This window comes from Chlorocebus sabaeus, chromosome 9 (genome assembly GCF_047675955.1).
Source record: "Chlorocebus sabaeus isolate Y175 chromosome 9, mChlSab1.0.hap1, whole genome shotgun sequence".
Classification (NCBI taxonomy): Eukaryota; Metazoa; Chordata; class Mammalia; order Primates; family Cercopithecidae; genus Chlorocebus; species Chlorocebus sabaeus.
In genome coordinates this window covers 455,920-469,848 of record NC_132912.1, presented here as the reverse complement: position 1 = coordinate 469,848, position 13,929 = coordinate 455,920, and the positions used below count along the sequence as shown (strand labels likewise).

The window sequence follows — 13,929 nt, the reverse complement described above, 5'->3', positions numbered from 1 at the left end:
TAAACTGTGTTAAAATAGAAGCAGAGTTCGCAGGGCATAGTGGGAATCCAGAAATAGGGCTGTCAATTAAAACTCGATCATCGAAGGAAAATTGTTCCTCGTCAAGAAAGGACTATCGGAAAACGTATTTAGAAAACATATTGGCCAGGCACAGTGGCTCACATCTGTAACCCAAACACTTTGGGGGATTCAAGGCAGGAGAATCGCTTGAGGCCAGCCTGGGCAACATAACGAGACCCCATCTTAAACATATTTTTTAAAACTTAGCTGAGTGTAAGGCCAGCCTGGACAACATAGTGAGACCCCATCTAAAATATTCTTTAAAAATTAGCTGGTTATAGTAGTGCCCACCCGTAAGGCAGGAGGATCGCTGGAGCCCACGAGTTCAAGGCTGCAGTGAGCTATGTTTGTGCCACTGCACTCCAGCCTTTGTAATAGAGTGAACTTCTTTCTTTAAAAATAAAAATATCTATTAGCAGGTACCGATATTACTTGACAATGTACATTAACCACAGTTTTAGAACTCTGACAATTCTCTTAGGAACTTAGTTGATCTGGCAGGATGGATCGGTGCCACATCCAGGCAGCTACACAGGGAAGACTTTGCTGCAGGGAGGGGCAGGGCCCACAACAAGTGCACGCGTGTGGCATCAGGACTGATGCTGCTACCGGCCCTAGTGCCAGTAACTTGGCCTTTACTCATAGTCAGCGTCCGCGAGCTCACGCCGTGTGTCAGGCATCCCACTGAGCTCTCCATGTGCATTCTCTCATTAGACCTTCACTACCACTTTAAGACATAGGCTCTATCATTCTCACTTTTCAGAGAGCACTAAGGCTTGGAGAGGCCACCATTGTGCCTGAGATCCCAGAGCTAAACACTGACATGGGATCTGAGCCGAGTCCTGCGCACGGCCTAACAAACTGCACAACTGTCCCATGACAGTTATGAAGGCTGCGTAGAAATACAAGGAAGTACTTACAAAGCTTAGTGAGAAACAGCAGGATATGACTTCATCTATGTGAAATATGTGGGTATGGAAGGTAATATGCAGCAAATAAAGGCAGTTGTACTCTGGTGATGTCATGACAGACGACTGTTCACACATTTGCCGTCTTCAAGGCCAGGTGCGTGATCTTATTAAAACACGGCTTACTGAAATGCATTTTACATAGGACCTGGCTCTCACTGAAGCATGCCCTCACCTAGAACCAAGCTCTTCCGTGGCGTCTTAGGAAGCCAGGACCCCACGTTAACGCTGACCTGCTCTGGCCTGTCCCACAGGTGGCACTGGTGTTCCCCAACAACGATCCGGCCGCCTTCATGGCAGCTTTCTACGGTTGCCTGCTGGCCGAGGTGGTCCCTGTGCCCATCGAGGTGCCGCTCACGAGGAAGGTAAGGAACGCGCCCTTTGCTCGGTCTCATGCTGAGTGAGATGGCTTTCATGGTGGCTGTCTCCCAGCTGGGTGAGAGTCTCCTCGCTGTTTCTGGGACCTTGGGTTTCCTTCAGTTGCCTCGATAAGGGGCGTGGTCGCTGGTGGGCCCTGCAGCCTGGGATGGGTGTCCCGGAGGGTGGAGCACAGCTTGCTTTGGGGTCAAACATGGAGCAGCAGCCTCTTGGTTAGTAAAGCAAGGGTGTTTGAGAATCTTGTTCCTTGGTGTCATGTGCACTAGAATTGGGGTAAATGATAGTTTTTTGAAATTTATTATTTTTTGAAGGGTGATGGATGCTGCTTTTGTTCAGGTGTTTTGACATCCAGTCCAAGGTTGACCTGTGATTTGTCAGGTCTTATTCTATAAGGAAAATAAACCACTAAACTTGCTATTGTAATTATTGTTTAGTCTGATGTAAAGAAATTAATGTGCATTGTCAGTCAAAAAGTATTTGAAACAGGTTTCAATTTAGAATTTTATTTTGCCAAGGTTAAGGACATGGCCAAGACCCAGCCTCAGGAGGTCCTGAGACCATGTGCCCAGGGTGGTCTGGCTGCAGCTTTTGGGTTCACACATTTTCAGGAGACATGAGACATTAAGTAACACACATAAGACGTATGTTCATTTGGTCTCGACAGCTTGAGGCAGCAGTCGGGGCCTTCCAGGTCACAGGTGGATTCTAAGATTTTCTGATTGGCAGTTGGTTGAAAGTTTATCTAAAGCCCTGGAATCAATAGAAGCCAGTGTTTTAGGGTTCGGGGTTGTAGAGACCAAGGTTTTTATTATGTGGAGGAAGCCTCCAGGCAGCAGGCTTCAGAGAGAATAGATGTAAATGGTTCTTATCAGTCTTAAAAAGGTGCCAGAGTCTTAGTTAATTCTCCCTGGATCAGGAAAAGGCCCTGGAAAGGGAAGGAGATTCTCTACGTAATGTAGATTTTCCCCACAAGAAAGAGCTTTATAGGCTATTCCCAACTATATCAAATATATTTTGAGGTAAAATACTTTGATTTCTTTCAGGGCCTGCTGTTTGTCATGTTGGTATCTTATTGCTACAGAGCATCAGCTTTGTCGGTCTGGAGTTCTCTCTTTTAATGCCATTGCTGGTCAGCTGTGCCTGAATTTAACCAGAGGATGAGGGTGTAAGGAGGCGCTTCTGACCCTCCTTCCCATCACAGCTGAACTGGTTTTTCAGGTTAACTTTGGAATGTCCTTGGCTGAGGGAACGGGTCTCTTCAGTTGGCTGAGGGGCTTAGAATTTTAGTTATGGCTTATGCTGCGTAAACCTGTGATGTGCCCGTGCACACTGCCCTTAAACCATGAGCTCCTTTTAGCACTTTTTTTTTTTTTTTTTTTTTTTTTTTTTTTTGGAGATGGAGTTGCTCTGTTTCCCAGGCTGGAATGCAGTGGCATGATTTTAGTTCACTGCAACCTCTGCCTCCTGGCTTCAAGCGATTCTCCTACCTCAGCCTCCTGAGTGGCTGGGATTACAGGCGTGTGCCACCATACCCAGCTAATTTTCCTATTTTTAGTAGAGACGAGATTTTGTTGTGTTGGTCAGGCTGCTCTCAAACTCCTGACCTCAGGTGATCTGCCTGCCTCGGCTTCCCACAGGGCGGGAATTACAGGCGTGAGCCACTGCACCTGGCCCCTTTAGCACATCTTTAATGCGTGCACTGTGTGGGTGACTCTTCTAGCTCTAAAAGGCAACAATCACAGGTAGCCCAGGCTAAGAGTTCCCGAAGAAACTTCCAGCTGTCTTTGTGGCTATTCCAACATTAAAGTTTGTTGACTCAATATTTAAGAAAACCGTCTGCCACCTCTTAGAACACACATGGGTATCTCTTCAGAGTCTATGCCAGTTATACGGTTGCATTTCAATCTGCGGGAATGGGGTTCCTTTCGGAAACAGGAAAGATGATTGCTATTTTCATTTCCTATGTATAAATCCAGGAGGTTCATGCTTGGCCTCCCGAGTATGCGTGTGTCTGGCAGAGGCAGGGGAGTCTGTGGTAGCTGCCATGGGAGAATGCCAGTTCCCCTGCCCCCGGATTTGCAGCCAGTTTCCCCCGGATTTGCAGCCAGCACTCCATATGTGCATCAGACAGGTCAGACTTCCCGTGAGGTGCTTTCTCGTCCCCCTGGTTCCCGTGGTCTTCACGACACGTGAGAAAAGTGGAAGGACTGGAGGACTCCAGTCATGCTTACATGACAGCCTCAGTACTGTAGTTAACCCAGTCCTGGGATCTAGTGAGGAGCTGGCGAGGCTCCCCGTCAGCTGATGTTCATGTCAGTGGTTAGGGGCTCCCTGGACATGCTCTGAGGTCTCTAAGCAACAGTGAAACGATGATTTGCGGGAACCTGTAGGCATCAGCATATGGTGATGGTTCAATAACCAGACACAAAACATTTATCATTGTTTTTCGTAACAATTATTTCTTCTTTTCTTCCCTTGAACAATTTGTATTTGTCCATGTTAAGTGTTATAGCCTGGTGTCCTCCAATCCAGGCTGGTTTGCAGAGGAAAATGATTTGTGTTTGTGAGGGGGTGGTTTTCCTGAGCAGGTTCCAGTGCTGTCCTCAGGTTGGCAGAAATGCCATCCTGTTATCTGAAATCCTAGGCATAGCTCCAAATACCAAGGTGGCGTTCATTTCAGCCATGAAACGTTTCAGTGTAACACATGTTTAAGATGCTTTGAAATAATGAAGTTAAGTACCTTTGAATGGTGGTAAAGACATAAACCGTCCGTTTTGAACAGACCAGAAATCTTTCCAAGGCCACGTGACTGGGAAGGTGTGGCAGTGATAATGGAGAAAGAGGAGCTTTCCTCCCCCACAGGAGGACCGACAGTCCCCCTCGGCTGAGAGCCCCTTGCACCCGAGTAGAGGCTGCAGGTTCACTGTAGATAGGGCAGGTCTGCATGGGGACGAGGGGCATCTCGGGGGGACTCTGTGGTCAGAGGGCAGGGAGCACAGCAGGAGAACAGTGTGGGGACGTCTCAGGAGGCCAGGACTTTTCACGCTCGGAGGTCCCTGGGAACTTAGGTATCAGTGACTGTAACCTGTGCAGGTGATGAGGTCGCAGGCACAGGAAAGAGCCCCTGCCTGTCCCTCACTCACCTCCAGGACATTGGGGAGGGGCCCTCTGTGGCTGCAGTTTTGTCACCAAGCACCATGAGCACGAAAACCCCTCTCAGAAGAAAGGGCTTACGTTCCCACCTTGCCCACTCTATGCCAATATAACCCTGAGGTGACTTTGCCTACAGATGCCTCAGGCTATGCAGAAAGCTGTGGAGAATGCATAGACCTTAACAAGGCATTTAGAAATCTTTACTGTGCAATCCAGTGGTCATGGGATAGAATTCTAGGGAAACCACAAGTGGTTTCACAGGTGAAGGACAGAGACCCTCCCCTGAGGCCAAAGCTGTGGAGAATGCACAGACCTTAACAGGGCATTAGAAACCTTTACTGTGCAAACCAGTGGTCATGGGATAGAATTCTAGGGAAACCACAAGTGATTTCACAGGTGAAGAACAGAGGCCCTCCCTTGAGGCCAAGCCTTTGAGTTCTAAAGACACCGTGACTTGATTTTAAACACTATTTTAACTGACAAGTTATATACATTTATGGGGTAGAGTGTGGTGTTTTGATATATGCATACAACGTGGAATGTTTATCAAACTGATTAACATATCTGTCACCTTGCTTACCTCTCATTTTTTATGGAGACATTTGGAATTTACTCTTGGTTATTTTGAAATGTAGGTAACATTTTTATTGACTATAGTTACCCTGCTCTGCAATAGATCTCAAAACATCTTCCTCCAATCTGAGGCTTTGTCTCTTCTGACTAACATCTTCCCATCTCCTCCCAACCCCTGTATCTCCTCCCTCCCCCCAATCTCCTCCCTCTCTGGCCCTCGTGGTCACCATTCTGTTCACTACTAAATGCCACATGCAAATGAGCTCATGTGGCGTTGGCCTTTCTGTGCCTGGCTTATTTCCGGCAGCGTAATGTCCTTCCGGTTCAGCAGGTGGCCGGCTTCCCTCCTCACCGAAGGCCGAATAGCGCCCACTGTGTGGCGCAATGTCCTTCCGGTTCAGCAGGTGGCCGGCTTCCCTCCTCACCGAAGGCCGAATAGCGCCCACTGTGTGGCGCAATGTCCTTCCGGTTCAGCAGGTGGCCGGCTTCCCTCCTCACCGAAGGCCGAATAGCGCCCACTGTGTGGCGCAATGTCCTTCCGGTTCAGCAGGTGGCCGGCTTCCCTCCTCACCTAAGGCCGAATAGCGCCCACTGTGTGGCGCAATGTCCTTCCGGTTCAGCAGGTGGCCGGCTTCCCTCCTCACCGAAGGCCGAATAGCGCCCACTGTGTGGCGCAATGTCCTTCCGGTTCAGCAGGTGGCAGGGTTTCCTCCTTGCTGAAGGCTGAATAGCGCTCACTATGTGGTGTAATGTCCTTCCGGTTCAGCACACGGCCGGCTTGCCTCCTCTCTGAAGGCTGAATAGCACCCAATGTGCCGGGTCGGCCTGCTCTGCATCCATTCGTGGGTCTTTGGGCACTGAGGTTGATTTGTCATCTTGGCGCTTGTGGATAACACTCCAGTGAGGGTAGGCATGCAGATAATCTCCTGGATTCCTGATCAGTTTCAGTTCGTTTGGCCAAATACCCAGTAGCAAGATTACTGGATCATATGGTAGCTCTATTTTTAGGTTTTTGAGAAATCTCCATACCATTTTCCATAATGGCTGTGCTAATTTGCATTACCACCAATAGCATGCAAGGGTTTTCTTTTCTCTGCATCCTCATCAACAGGTATTTTTCCTCTTTTTGGTAAACGCCATTGTAACCAATGCAAGCAATGTGAGGTGATGTCTCCCTGTGGATTTTTTTGTTTTGTTTTTTCTTTTTTTTTTTGAAACAGTCTTGCTCTGTCACCCAGGCTGGAGTGCAGTGATATGATCTCTGCTCACTGCAACCTCCACCTCCACCTCCTGGGTTCAAGCTATTCTCCTGCCTCAGCCTCCTGAGTAGCTGGGATTATAGGTGCACACCATGACACCCGGCTAATTTTTGTACTTTTACTAGAGATGGGGTTTAGCTACGCTGGCCAGGCTGTTCTTGAACTCCTGACCTCAAGTGATCTGCCCGCCGTGGTCAACCAAAGTGCTGGGATTACAAGCGTTGAGCCATCTTGCCTGGCTTCCCTGTGGTTAATTTGCATTTCCCTGATGATTAGTGATGTTGAGCAGCTTTTCATGGACCTGTTGGCCATTTGGGTGCCATCCTTTGAGAAGTGTGCCTTTAGAATGTAGCAGTTTGTTGGTCTTAGATAACTTTTCTTATTTTTAACTGAAAGAATCTGTTGGCTATGGTGCAAGTCAAAGTGGGGTCAGATGAGCATATTCGTGTAGTGATAAGTATGTGAACCCTAATATTTCTTCCATCTGCCAGTCCTACAGCCACTAGAAGTGTCTTCGAACAAAGGCCCTAATGAGAACCCAGTTTTCTGAACACATCTTGGGAGGATTCCTTTTTTTTTTTTTTTTCTTCCTGAGACGGAGTATTGCCCTGTCACCCAGGCTGGAGTGCAGTGGCGTAATCTCTGCTCACTGCAAGCTCTGCCCCTGGGAGGATTCTTTTTATTCACACTTTCCTGAGATGTAGCACCTGTTTCCCGGAGTTGGCCTCAGATCCAGCCAGATGAGGCCGACATCACCTTTCCAAGGACAGAGAACTAAGGCCTGTGAGTCAAGAAAGCCCCTAGTCCAGGCGCAGCCAGGTCCCATCCTTGGGTCACCTGCGGAGGCCGTGAGGCCCACCGAGGACCTGCAGCCATTTGCTTCCGATGCTGTGTGTGGGGTCCACCTGTCCGATCCCTTTCTTTGTTGAGTGTGTATGCGTGTGTGTGTGGGCACGTGTGTGAGTGTTGAGTGTGTGTTGAGTGTGGGCACGTGTGTATGCATGGGCACGTGTGAGAGTGGGGGCACTGTGGGCACGTGTGTATGCATGGGCACATGTATGTGAGTGTGACTGTTGAGTGTGTACGCATCCGTGTGTGTGCGTGTGCATGTGTATGTGGGCACGTCTGTGTGTTGAAGGCTGCACGGGTTTCCTCCCACACAGGTGTGTAGGGTGAGACATGGTAAGTGCTGTTCTGAGTGCACTGGCCGGGGCTGGGCAGAGCTGTGCAGAGGGCTGGCGTCTGACGGGGCAGTGGGGGCGCTCTACACGTGCTGAGGAGCAGCAGACCCAGCCTCACCTTGGCTGAACCGTAGCCACATCCTCCCAGGCCTGCCGCTCCTGTGGTTTTCAGTCTCTTATTTCTTAGGGAGTCTTGTTATGTGTATGATTTTATCATTTGGGGGATTAAATCATGGGCAGACATTACCAGGGCAGGGTTTAGGGAAAGGTTGGCTCCTGGCCTGAGGTCAGCGTTCCACCCATAGCCATGAGTGACTGGGCTCAGCCGTTCCTCCGTCTTGTGATCGTCACGCATGTGCTCCTGCCTCGCCCGGCACTTTCTGGCTCCGCGGAGCTGCCTTCCTGCTGTGGAAGCTAACGTCGCCCCACCTCTGCCCCTTACCTCTGCAGAGTTGGGACGTTTGCTAATGTCATGTTCACATTCACATTAAAGTAACCGATTAGGGCTTTACTTGAGCAAGCACCGCGTGTGGGAAAAGCACCACAAGACGTCCCCGAGGCGGGTTCCGTCTGTCCGCTGAGCTCCCGATGACCAGACCTTGGGGAGCTACGTTGTGTGTGCTAGTTGGCCCTTTTGGCTATTGCTCTGTGAAAATTCCACAGAGAGGCGTTTTCACTGCAGATTTAAATCTACAGTAAGAAAAGTACTAAACACTTAAGAGACTACAGCTTTGAAATTTTAATGCTGCCTAATTTACCCAGGTGAAAACATCACTCTTCAGCTCATGTTCTCCCGTTTTCAGGGAAACAGGTGGGAAGATCCACAGCCAGGCCTCTGATCACCAACAGCAACCGGGCCGTGTAGGGTCCATGCAGGGGAGGGGGGCGTCCACGCTCAGCCATCTGGGGAGTGAAGACGGTGACTTGCTCACTACAATGTGGTATTTTTAGTTCCTGGAACCCTGGCTGTTTTGGAGCTTTCGGTTTATTTTATGAATGAAATAATGGAAAACCCACACAGCTGGCACAGCTGGCAGGCGTAGAGAGAGTGACGTGAGTGCCTTGGCTGCCTTTGGGCAGATGGACAGGAGTGAGGACTGGCGTGGTCTGCTCAGGTCTGACCTTCCAAACCGGAGCTGGCAGCCTGGAGCCACCTGTACCTGGTGTCTCCGGTGAGGCTGCACAGCAGTGGCCCGTTTCAGCAAGCTTCAGTTATTTCACTGAGACCGAGCTGTTCAGGGTGAGGAGAAGGTGACCCAGGTCTTCTTTCCTCTGGCTGAGGTTCCCTGCCTGGCACCCATGCCAGGTGTGCCTTCCATGCCTTTGGTCTTTGAATGTTTCAAAGATCAGGCACTTGGTGTTAGTGTGTTAGTAGAAGTGTTTTTTCAGACCCTATCTGTTCTCTACAGTAATTTTGTCCTATGATCACAGTCTTATGGAATCGGAGGGAACCGTAACAGCAGCCTCTTAATGTGACCCGCTGAGCACTTTGCATACACTCTTCCAATTTATCCTCAACAAACCTGGGAGACGCCGCTCTTTCTGTCCCTGTTTTACCCGTGAGGACACTGAGGTCGCTGAGCACTTCCCATACACTCTTCTAATTTATCCTCAACAAACCTGGGAGATGCTGTTCTTTCTGTCCCTGTTTTACCCATGAGGACACTGAGGCCATGCCAGCTCACCTGTTCGGGGTTCCACAGATGCCAAGCAGCAGGGCTGGGGTTGGATCCCCGTTCTGCAGACTCCAGGGTCTGTGCGAACTCTGGAGGGAGGGCTGAAGGCCGGGCGGAGCAGGGCGGGTCGTGGATTCTCAACCCCTCTCTCTCTGTTGCCCTCTCAGGATGCAGGGAGCCAGCAAATAGGTTTCTTACTTGGAAGCTGTGGTGTTACCGTAGCCTTGACTAGTGACGCCTGCCATAAAGGACTTCCAAAAAGCCCAACAGGAGAGATCCCACAGTTTAAAGGTATGCCACCGAGGCTCCGAGAGCTCGCATGCCCACATCCTTTGTCAGAAGACGGGTGCGGGAATACGTTACCCCGCCTCGGTTTCAATCCTCTGTGGAATGAAACGTCAGTTGCGGACCCACAACTTTTCACGCGTTCGCGTCCCCGATGGCGCAGCCGGGCTGCCGACCCGTGGGGTGACGTGAAGGTAATGAATGGTGGAGGCTTGGGTGCTCTTCTGTTCATGTCTTAGATCTCGTGAAATCTGGAAACACCAGAGATTCAATCTGGTTGATGTGTTTGAAAGGGTAGCACATGAATGGAGAGAAATTCTGCAGGCCTACTTTCTGAGTAACGTTTAAAAGGAACTTGTCGTTTATTTCCAAGGTTGGCCAAAGCTGCTGTGGTTTGTCACAGAGTCGAAACATCTCTCCAAACCGCCCCGAGACTGGTTCCCACACATTAAAGATGCCAATAACGACACTGCGTATATCGAGGTGAGTCAGCCTCGGCCGCCTCCACTGGCCCTGAGTGTGGCCTTGGGAACTAATGTGTGTTTCCGATGGTTACTCGAGCGCCAAAATTCAGGAACTCGGAGACCTCAAGTAACCAGAAAAGCTGCCATGACCTCCCAGCCCCACCTCCCTCATGCTTTCTGTCTTATTTCAGTACAAGACGTGTAAGGACGGCAGCGTGCTGGGTGTGACGGTGACGAGGACCGCGCTGCTGACACACTGCCAGGCCCTGACGCAGGCGTGCGGCTACACGGAAGGTACCAGAGCCCGACTCCTTGGGGTACCAGACCCCGACTCCTTGGGACCCTGGTTCTAGCCGGGACACCTGACACGAAGACCACGTCCTTCCCATGAGTAGCTGTAGAAATAGTGTGACGTTTGTGCCCAGCTCCGCTGACGTTCACTTATTACTGAATTAGGATATCAGCTCAGCCTGCCATAGCAAAATACCACAGACGCGGCGGCTTCAACACAGACATTTATGTCTGCACAGCGCGGAGGTCTGAGGTCAGCGTGCCCTTGGGCAGTTCCCAGTGGGGGTCTCTTCCCGGCTTCTCATAGGAGGTGTAAGATGTGCGGTTAGGCGCCCATCCCTACGACCCCACTGAACGCGAATGACCTCCTGAAAGGCGCACGCTCCACACACAGCCACGCTGGGGCCTGGGGCTTCAACATGTGGATTTGGGGAGACGCCGTGAACACCGTGGAGCTTCATCCCGGGTGCACATGAGCGTGTCTTTAGTTGTGAGGAAAACACCCGTGTGTCCGCCCGCCCTCCCGGTTAGGTCAGTCTCTGCAGGTCTGCTGCTGCGGTGAAGAAGAATTGGTGCTTGTTATGTGTTTTCCTTCCCGCGGGTGGGCTGGTATGGGAGGCAAAGAGGGGAAGTGAGTGGAGGGAACTGTGGCAACCGCGCTAAAATGGCACAGAGGGGGGAGGGTGCAAGCAGATCCCGGGGACCCCCAGAGACTCCCCGCATGGGTGCCCTGAGTCCTACTGAGATCCCCTGAAACCTCCTGAGATATTCTGAGACACTGTGATGTGCCCTGAGGCCCTTTGAGACCCCTTCAGAACCCCCAGAGAACCCCCATGACCTCGAGAGCCCTTGGGATGCCCTGAGGCCCCTTGAGACCCCCTGCAGAGACCCCCTGAGGCCCCCTGAGATCCCCTTGACCAGGCCCCTGACGGGACAGCTGCAGTGTACACCCCTGCCTGGCATCTCTTTCTGGAACCTAACGAAGCCATGGTGGCATCTGCCACGCCGCTGTGGAATGAAACACTTTTCTTTTTCTACTATTTTTATTTTCTCCCCATCCTCATCATCTCCCTTTTAAAAACAACGCACGTGTCTCGCGGGTGTTCTGATGTTTAGCCGTGGACTTTCCACACTTGGGGGTACATTGTCCCCTGCTCCTTGCCCTGATAACACCTCCAAGGTCCAGGGCGGTCACTCTTGGGGAGGGAATAGATACATTCCCTCCTTGCTTCACCACTTTCAAAAGGAACTTGGGTTGTCTCCTTTAGCCGTGTGTTGTGAAAGCCCCTCTGTCTGTTACCCTCCACACTTCAGCCTTTAGACGGGGAGACTGAGTCATGTGCAGGCAGCTACTGACCTCCGGGGGCCAGGTGACTTCCAGAGAAAGCTGGGCCTGTTCACGGCCAGCGTGCTCTGCGATAGTAATCCTCATCAAGCACGAGCTTTTAGCACCTTTTTAGAGCCCTCCCCCATAGTCATCGAATAGATTTCCCTCCCTGTCTTCCAAATTCCGGTGCCTCCTTGTTTTACTGCAACTCCAACCTTGGAGACTTCCAGTAGAGCTGCGTAGGTCCCCATGTTGCCAAAAATCCACCTCCTCTGTGCACACAGGGCTTTCCAGCTGCAAAGCTTCCTTTCCTGGGAGACTCATGAGGAAGTGAAAAGAAATCTTTTAAAGAACAAGGCAGGGAGGGAGAGAGACATAAAAAGAGAAGGAACCCTGTGTTTTAAGGCGCAGCCTGGAGAGCTAACGCTGCTCACTCGTGTGTCAGGATATCTCTAGAAATTCCAGGTGGCCAGCACTCAAACGGGTCTACAGAATTTCCACCAAGATACAGCAAAATGGGATTTTTCCAAGATCTGTTATTTCCTGTGATGCAGTGTTGGATTTTCTTTGCATTTTGGTCTGTTGCTGTCCCGTCCTAAGAAAGAATCTCCTGACTCCCTCTTTTGTGCAGCTGAAACCATCGTGAATGTGCTGGACTTCAAGAAAGACGTCGGGCTCTGGCATGGCATCCTGACAGTAAGTGAGGTCCTCTGGCCACGTCTGTCCACACAGCAGTCCCCCCCAGCCCAGCCTGTCCACACAGGAGTCCCCCCCCAGCCTGTCCACACAGGAGCCCCCACCACCCCGCCCAGCCTGTCCACACAGGTGTCCCCCCCCCCCCACCCAGCCTGTCCACACAGGAGTCCTCCCCGCCCCCCGCCCAGCCTGTCCACACAGGAGTCCCCCCCACCCCACCCCAGCCTGTCCACACAGGAGTCCCCCCCCGCCCCCCGCCCAGCCTGTCCACACAGGAGTCCCCCCCACCCCACCCCAGCCTGTCCACACAGGAGTCCCCCCCCGCCCAGCCTGTCCACACAGGAGTCCCCCCCCGCCCCCCGCCCAGCCTGTCCACACAGGAGTCCCCCCCACCTCGCCCAGCCTGTCCACACAGGAGTCCTCCCCACCCCACCCCAGCCTGTCCACACAGGAGTCCCCCCCGCCCCACCCCAACCTGTCCACACAGCAGCCCCCCCCCCACCCAGCCTGTCCACACAGGAGCCCCCCCCCCCACCCCGCCCAGCCTGTCCACACAGGAGCCCCCCACCCCGCCCAGCCTGTCCACACAGGAGCCCCCCACCCCGCCCAGCCTGTCCACATAGGAGTCCCCCCGCCCAGCCTGTCCACACAGGAGTCCCCCCGCCCAGCCTGTCCACACAGGAGTCCCCCCCCGCCCAGCCTGTCCACACAGGAGTCCCCCCCGCCCCACCCCAGCCTGTCCACACAGGAGCCCCCCGCCCCACCAGCCTGTCCACACAGGAGCCCCCCCCACCCCGCCCAGCCTGTCCACACAGGAGCCCCCCACCCCGCCCAGCCTGTCCACACAGGAGCCCCCCACCCCGCCCAGCCTGTCCACACAGGAGTCCCCCCCGCCCCACCCCAACCTGTCCACACACAGCCCCCCCCCCCGCCCAGCCTGTCCACACAGGAGCCCCCCACCCCGCCCAGCCTGTCCACACAGGAGCCCCCCCCCCACCCCGCCCAGCCTGTCCACACAGGAGTCCCCCCCGCCCCACCCCAACCTGTCCACACACAGCCCCCCACCCCGCCCAGCCTGTCCACACAGGAGCCCCCCACTCCGCCCAGCCTGTCCACACAGGAGGCCCCCCCCCCACCCCGCCCAGCCTGTCCACACAGGAGCCCCCCCCCACCCCGCCCAGCCTGTCCACACAGGAGCCCCCCCCCCACCCCGCCCAGCCTGTCCACACAGGAGCCCCCCACCCCGCCCAGCCTGTCCACACAGGAGTCCCCCCCACCCCGCCCAGCCTGTCCACACAGGAGTGTGCTGGGTGTCTGAATACAAATGCCTAGGTGTGCATACGTTTCACTTGGGCAAGTTGCTTCCTCCCACACTGTGAAGAGAAAATCATTACTGTTTAGAAGACCGATGCTGTCCACTAACGTGGTTCACGACTGCACCACAAAGCTAGTTGTTTCAGCAGCCACTGGTTTGAGGGTCTTGGACACGTGGATTGAGGTTACAGCTGCTGAAAACAGCCTTCCAGGGCTCACGAGGAGATCATTATCTTCCTTCCCGCACTTTTGGCATTCAGTATCTTAGCGTAACATCAAAGGTTGGTTGGTGTGTGGATCACTG

General features: G+C 52.7%; 1 protein-coding gene across 4 annotated transcripts in view; it reads left to right on the top strand.

The window, feature by feature from the left end:
- The window catches only part of DIP2C (disco interacting protein 2 homolog C), a 376,181-nt gene that overhangs the window by 258,086 nt on the left and 104,166 nt on the right, over positions 1-13,929 (top strand). For all 4 annotated transcript variants that reach the window (XM_073018672.1, XM_073018675.1, XM_073018674.1 and 1 more), the window contains 5 exons: positions 1,283-1,393; positions 9,416-9,539; positions 9,907-10,016; positions 10,189-10,291; positions 12,247-12,311. In XM_073018672.1, the coding sequence (XP_072874773.1) occupies positions 1,283-1,393; positions 9,416-9,539; positions 9,907-10,016; positions 10,189-10,291; positions 12,247-12,311 (513 nt within the window). The remainder of the gene's footprint in view (positions 1-1,282; positions 1,394-9,415; positions 9,540-9,906; positions 10,017-10,188; positions 10,292-12,246; positions 12,312-13,929) is intronic.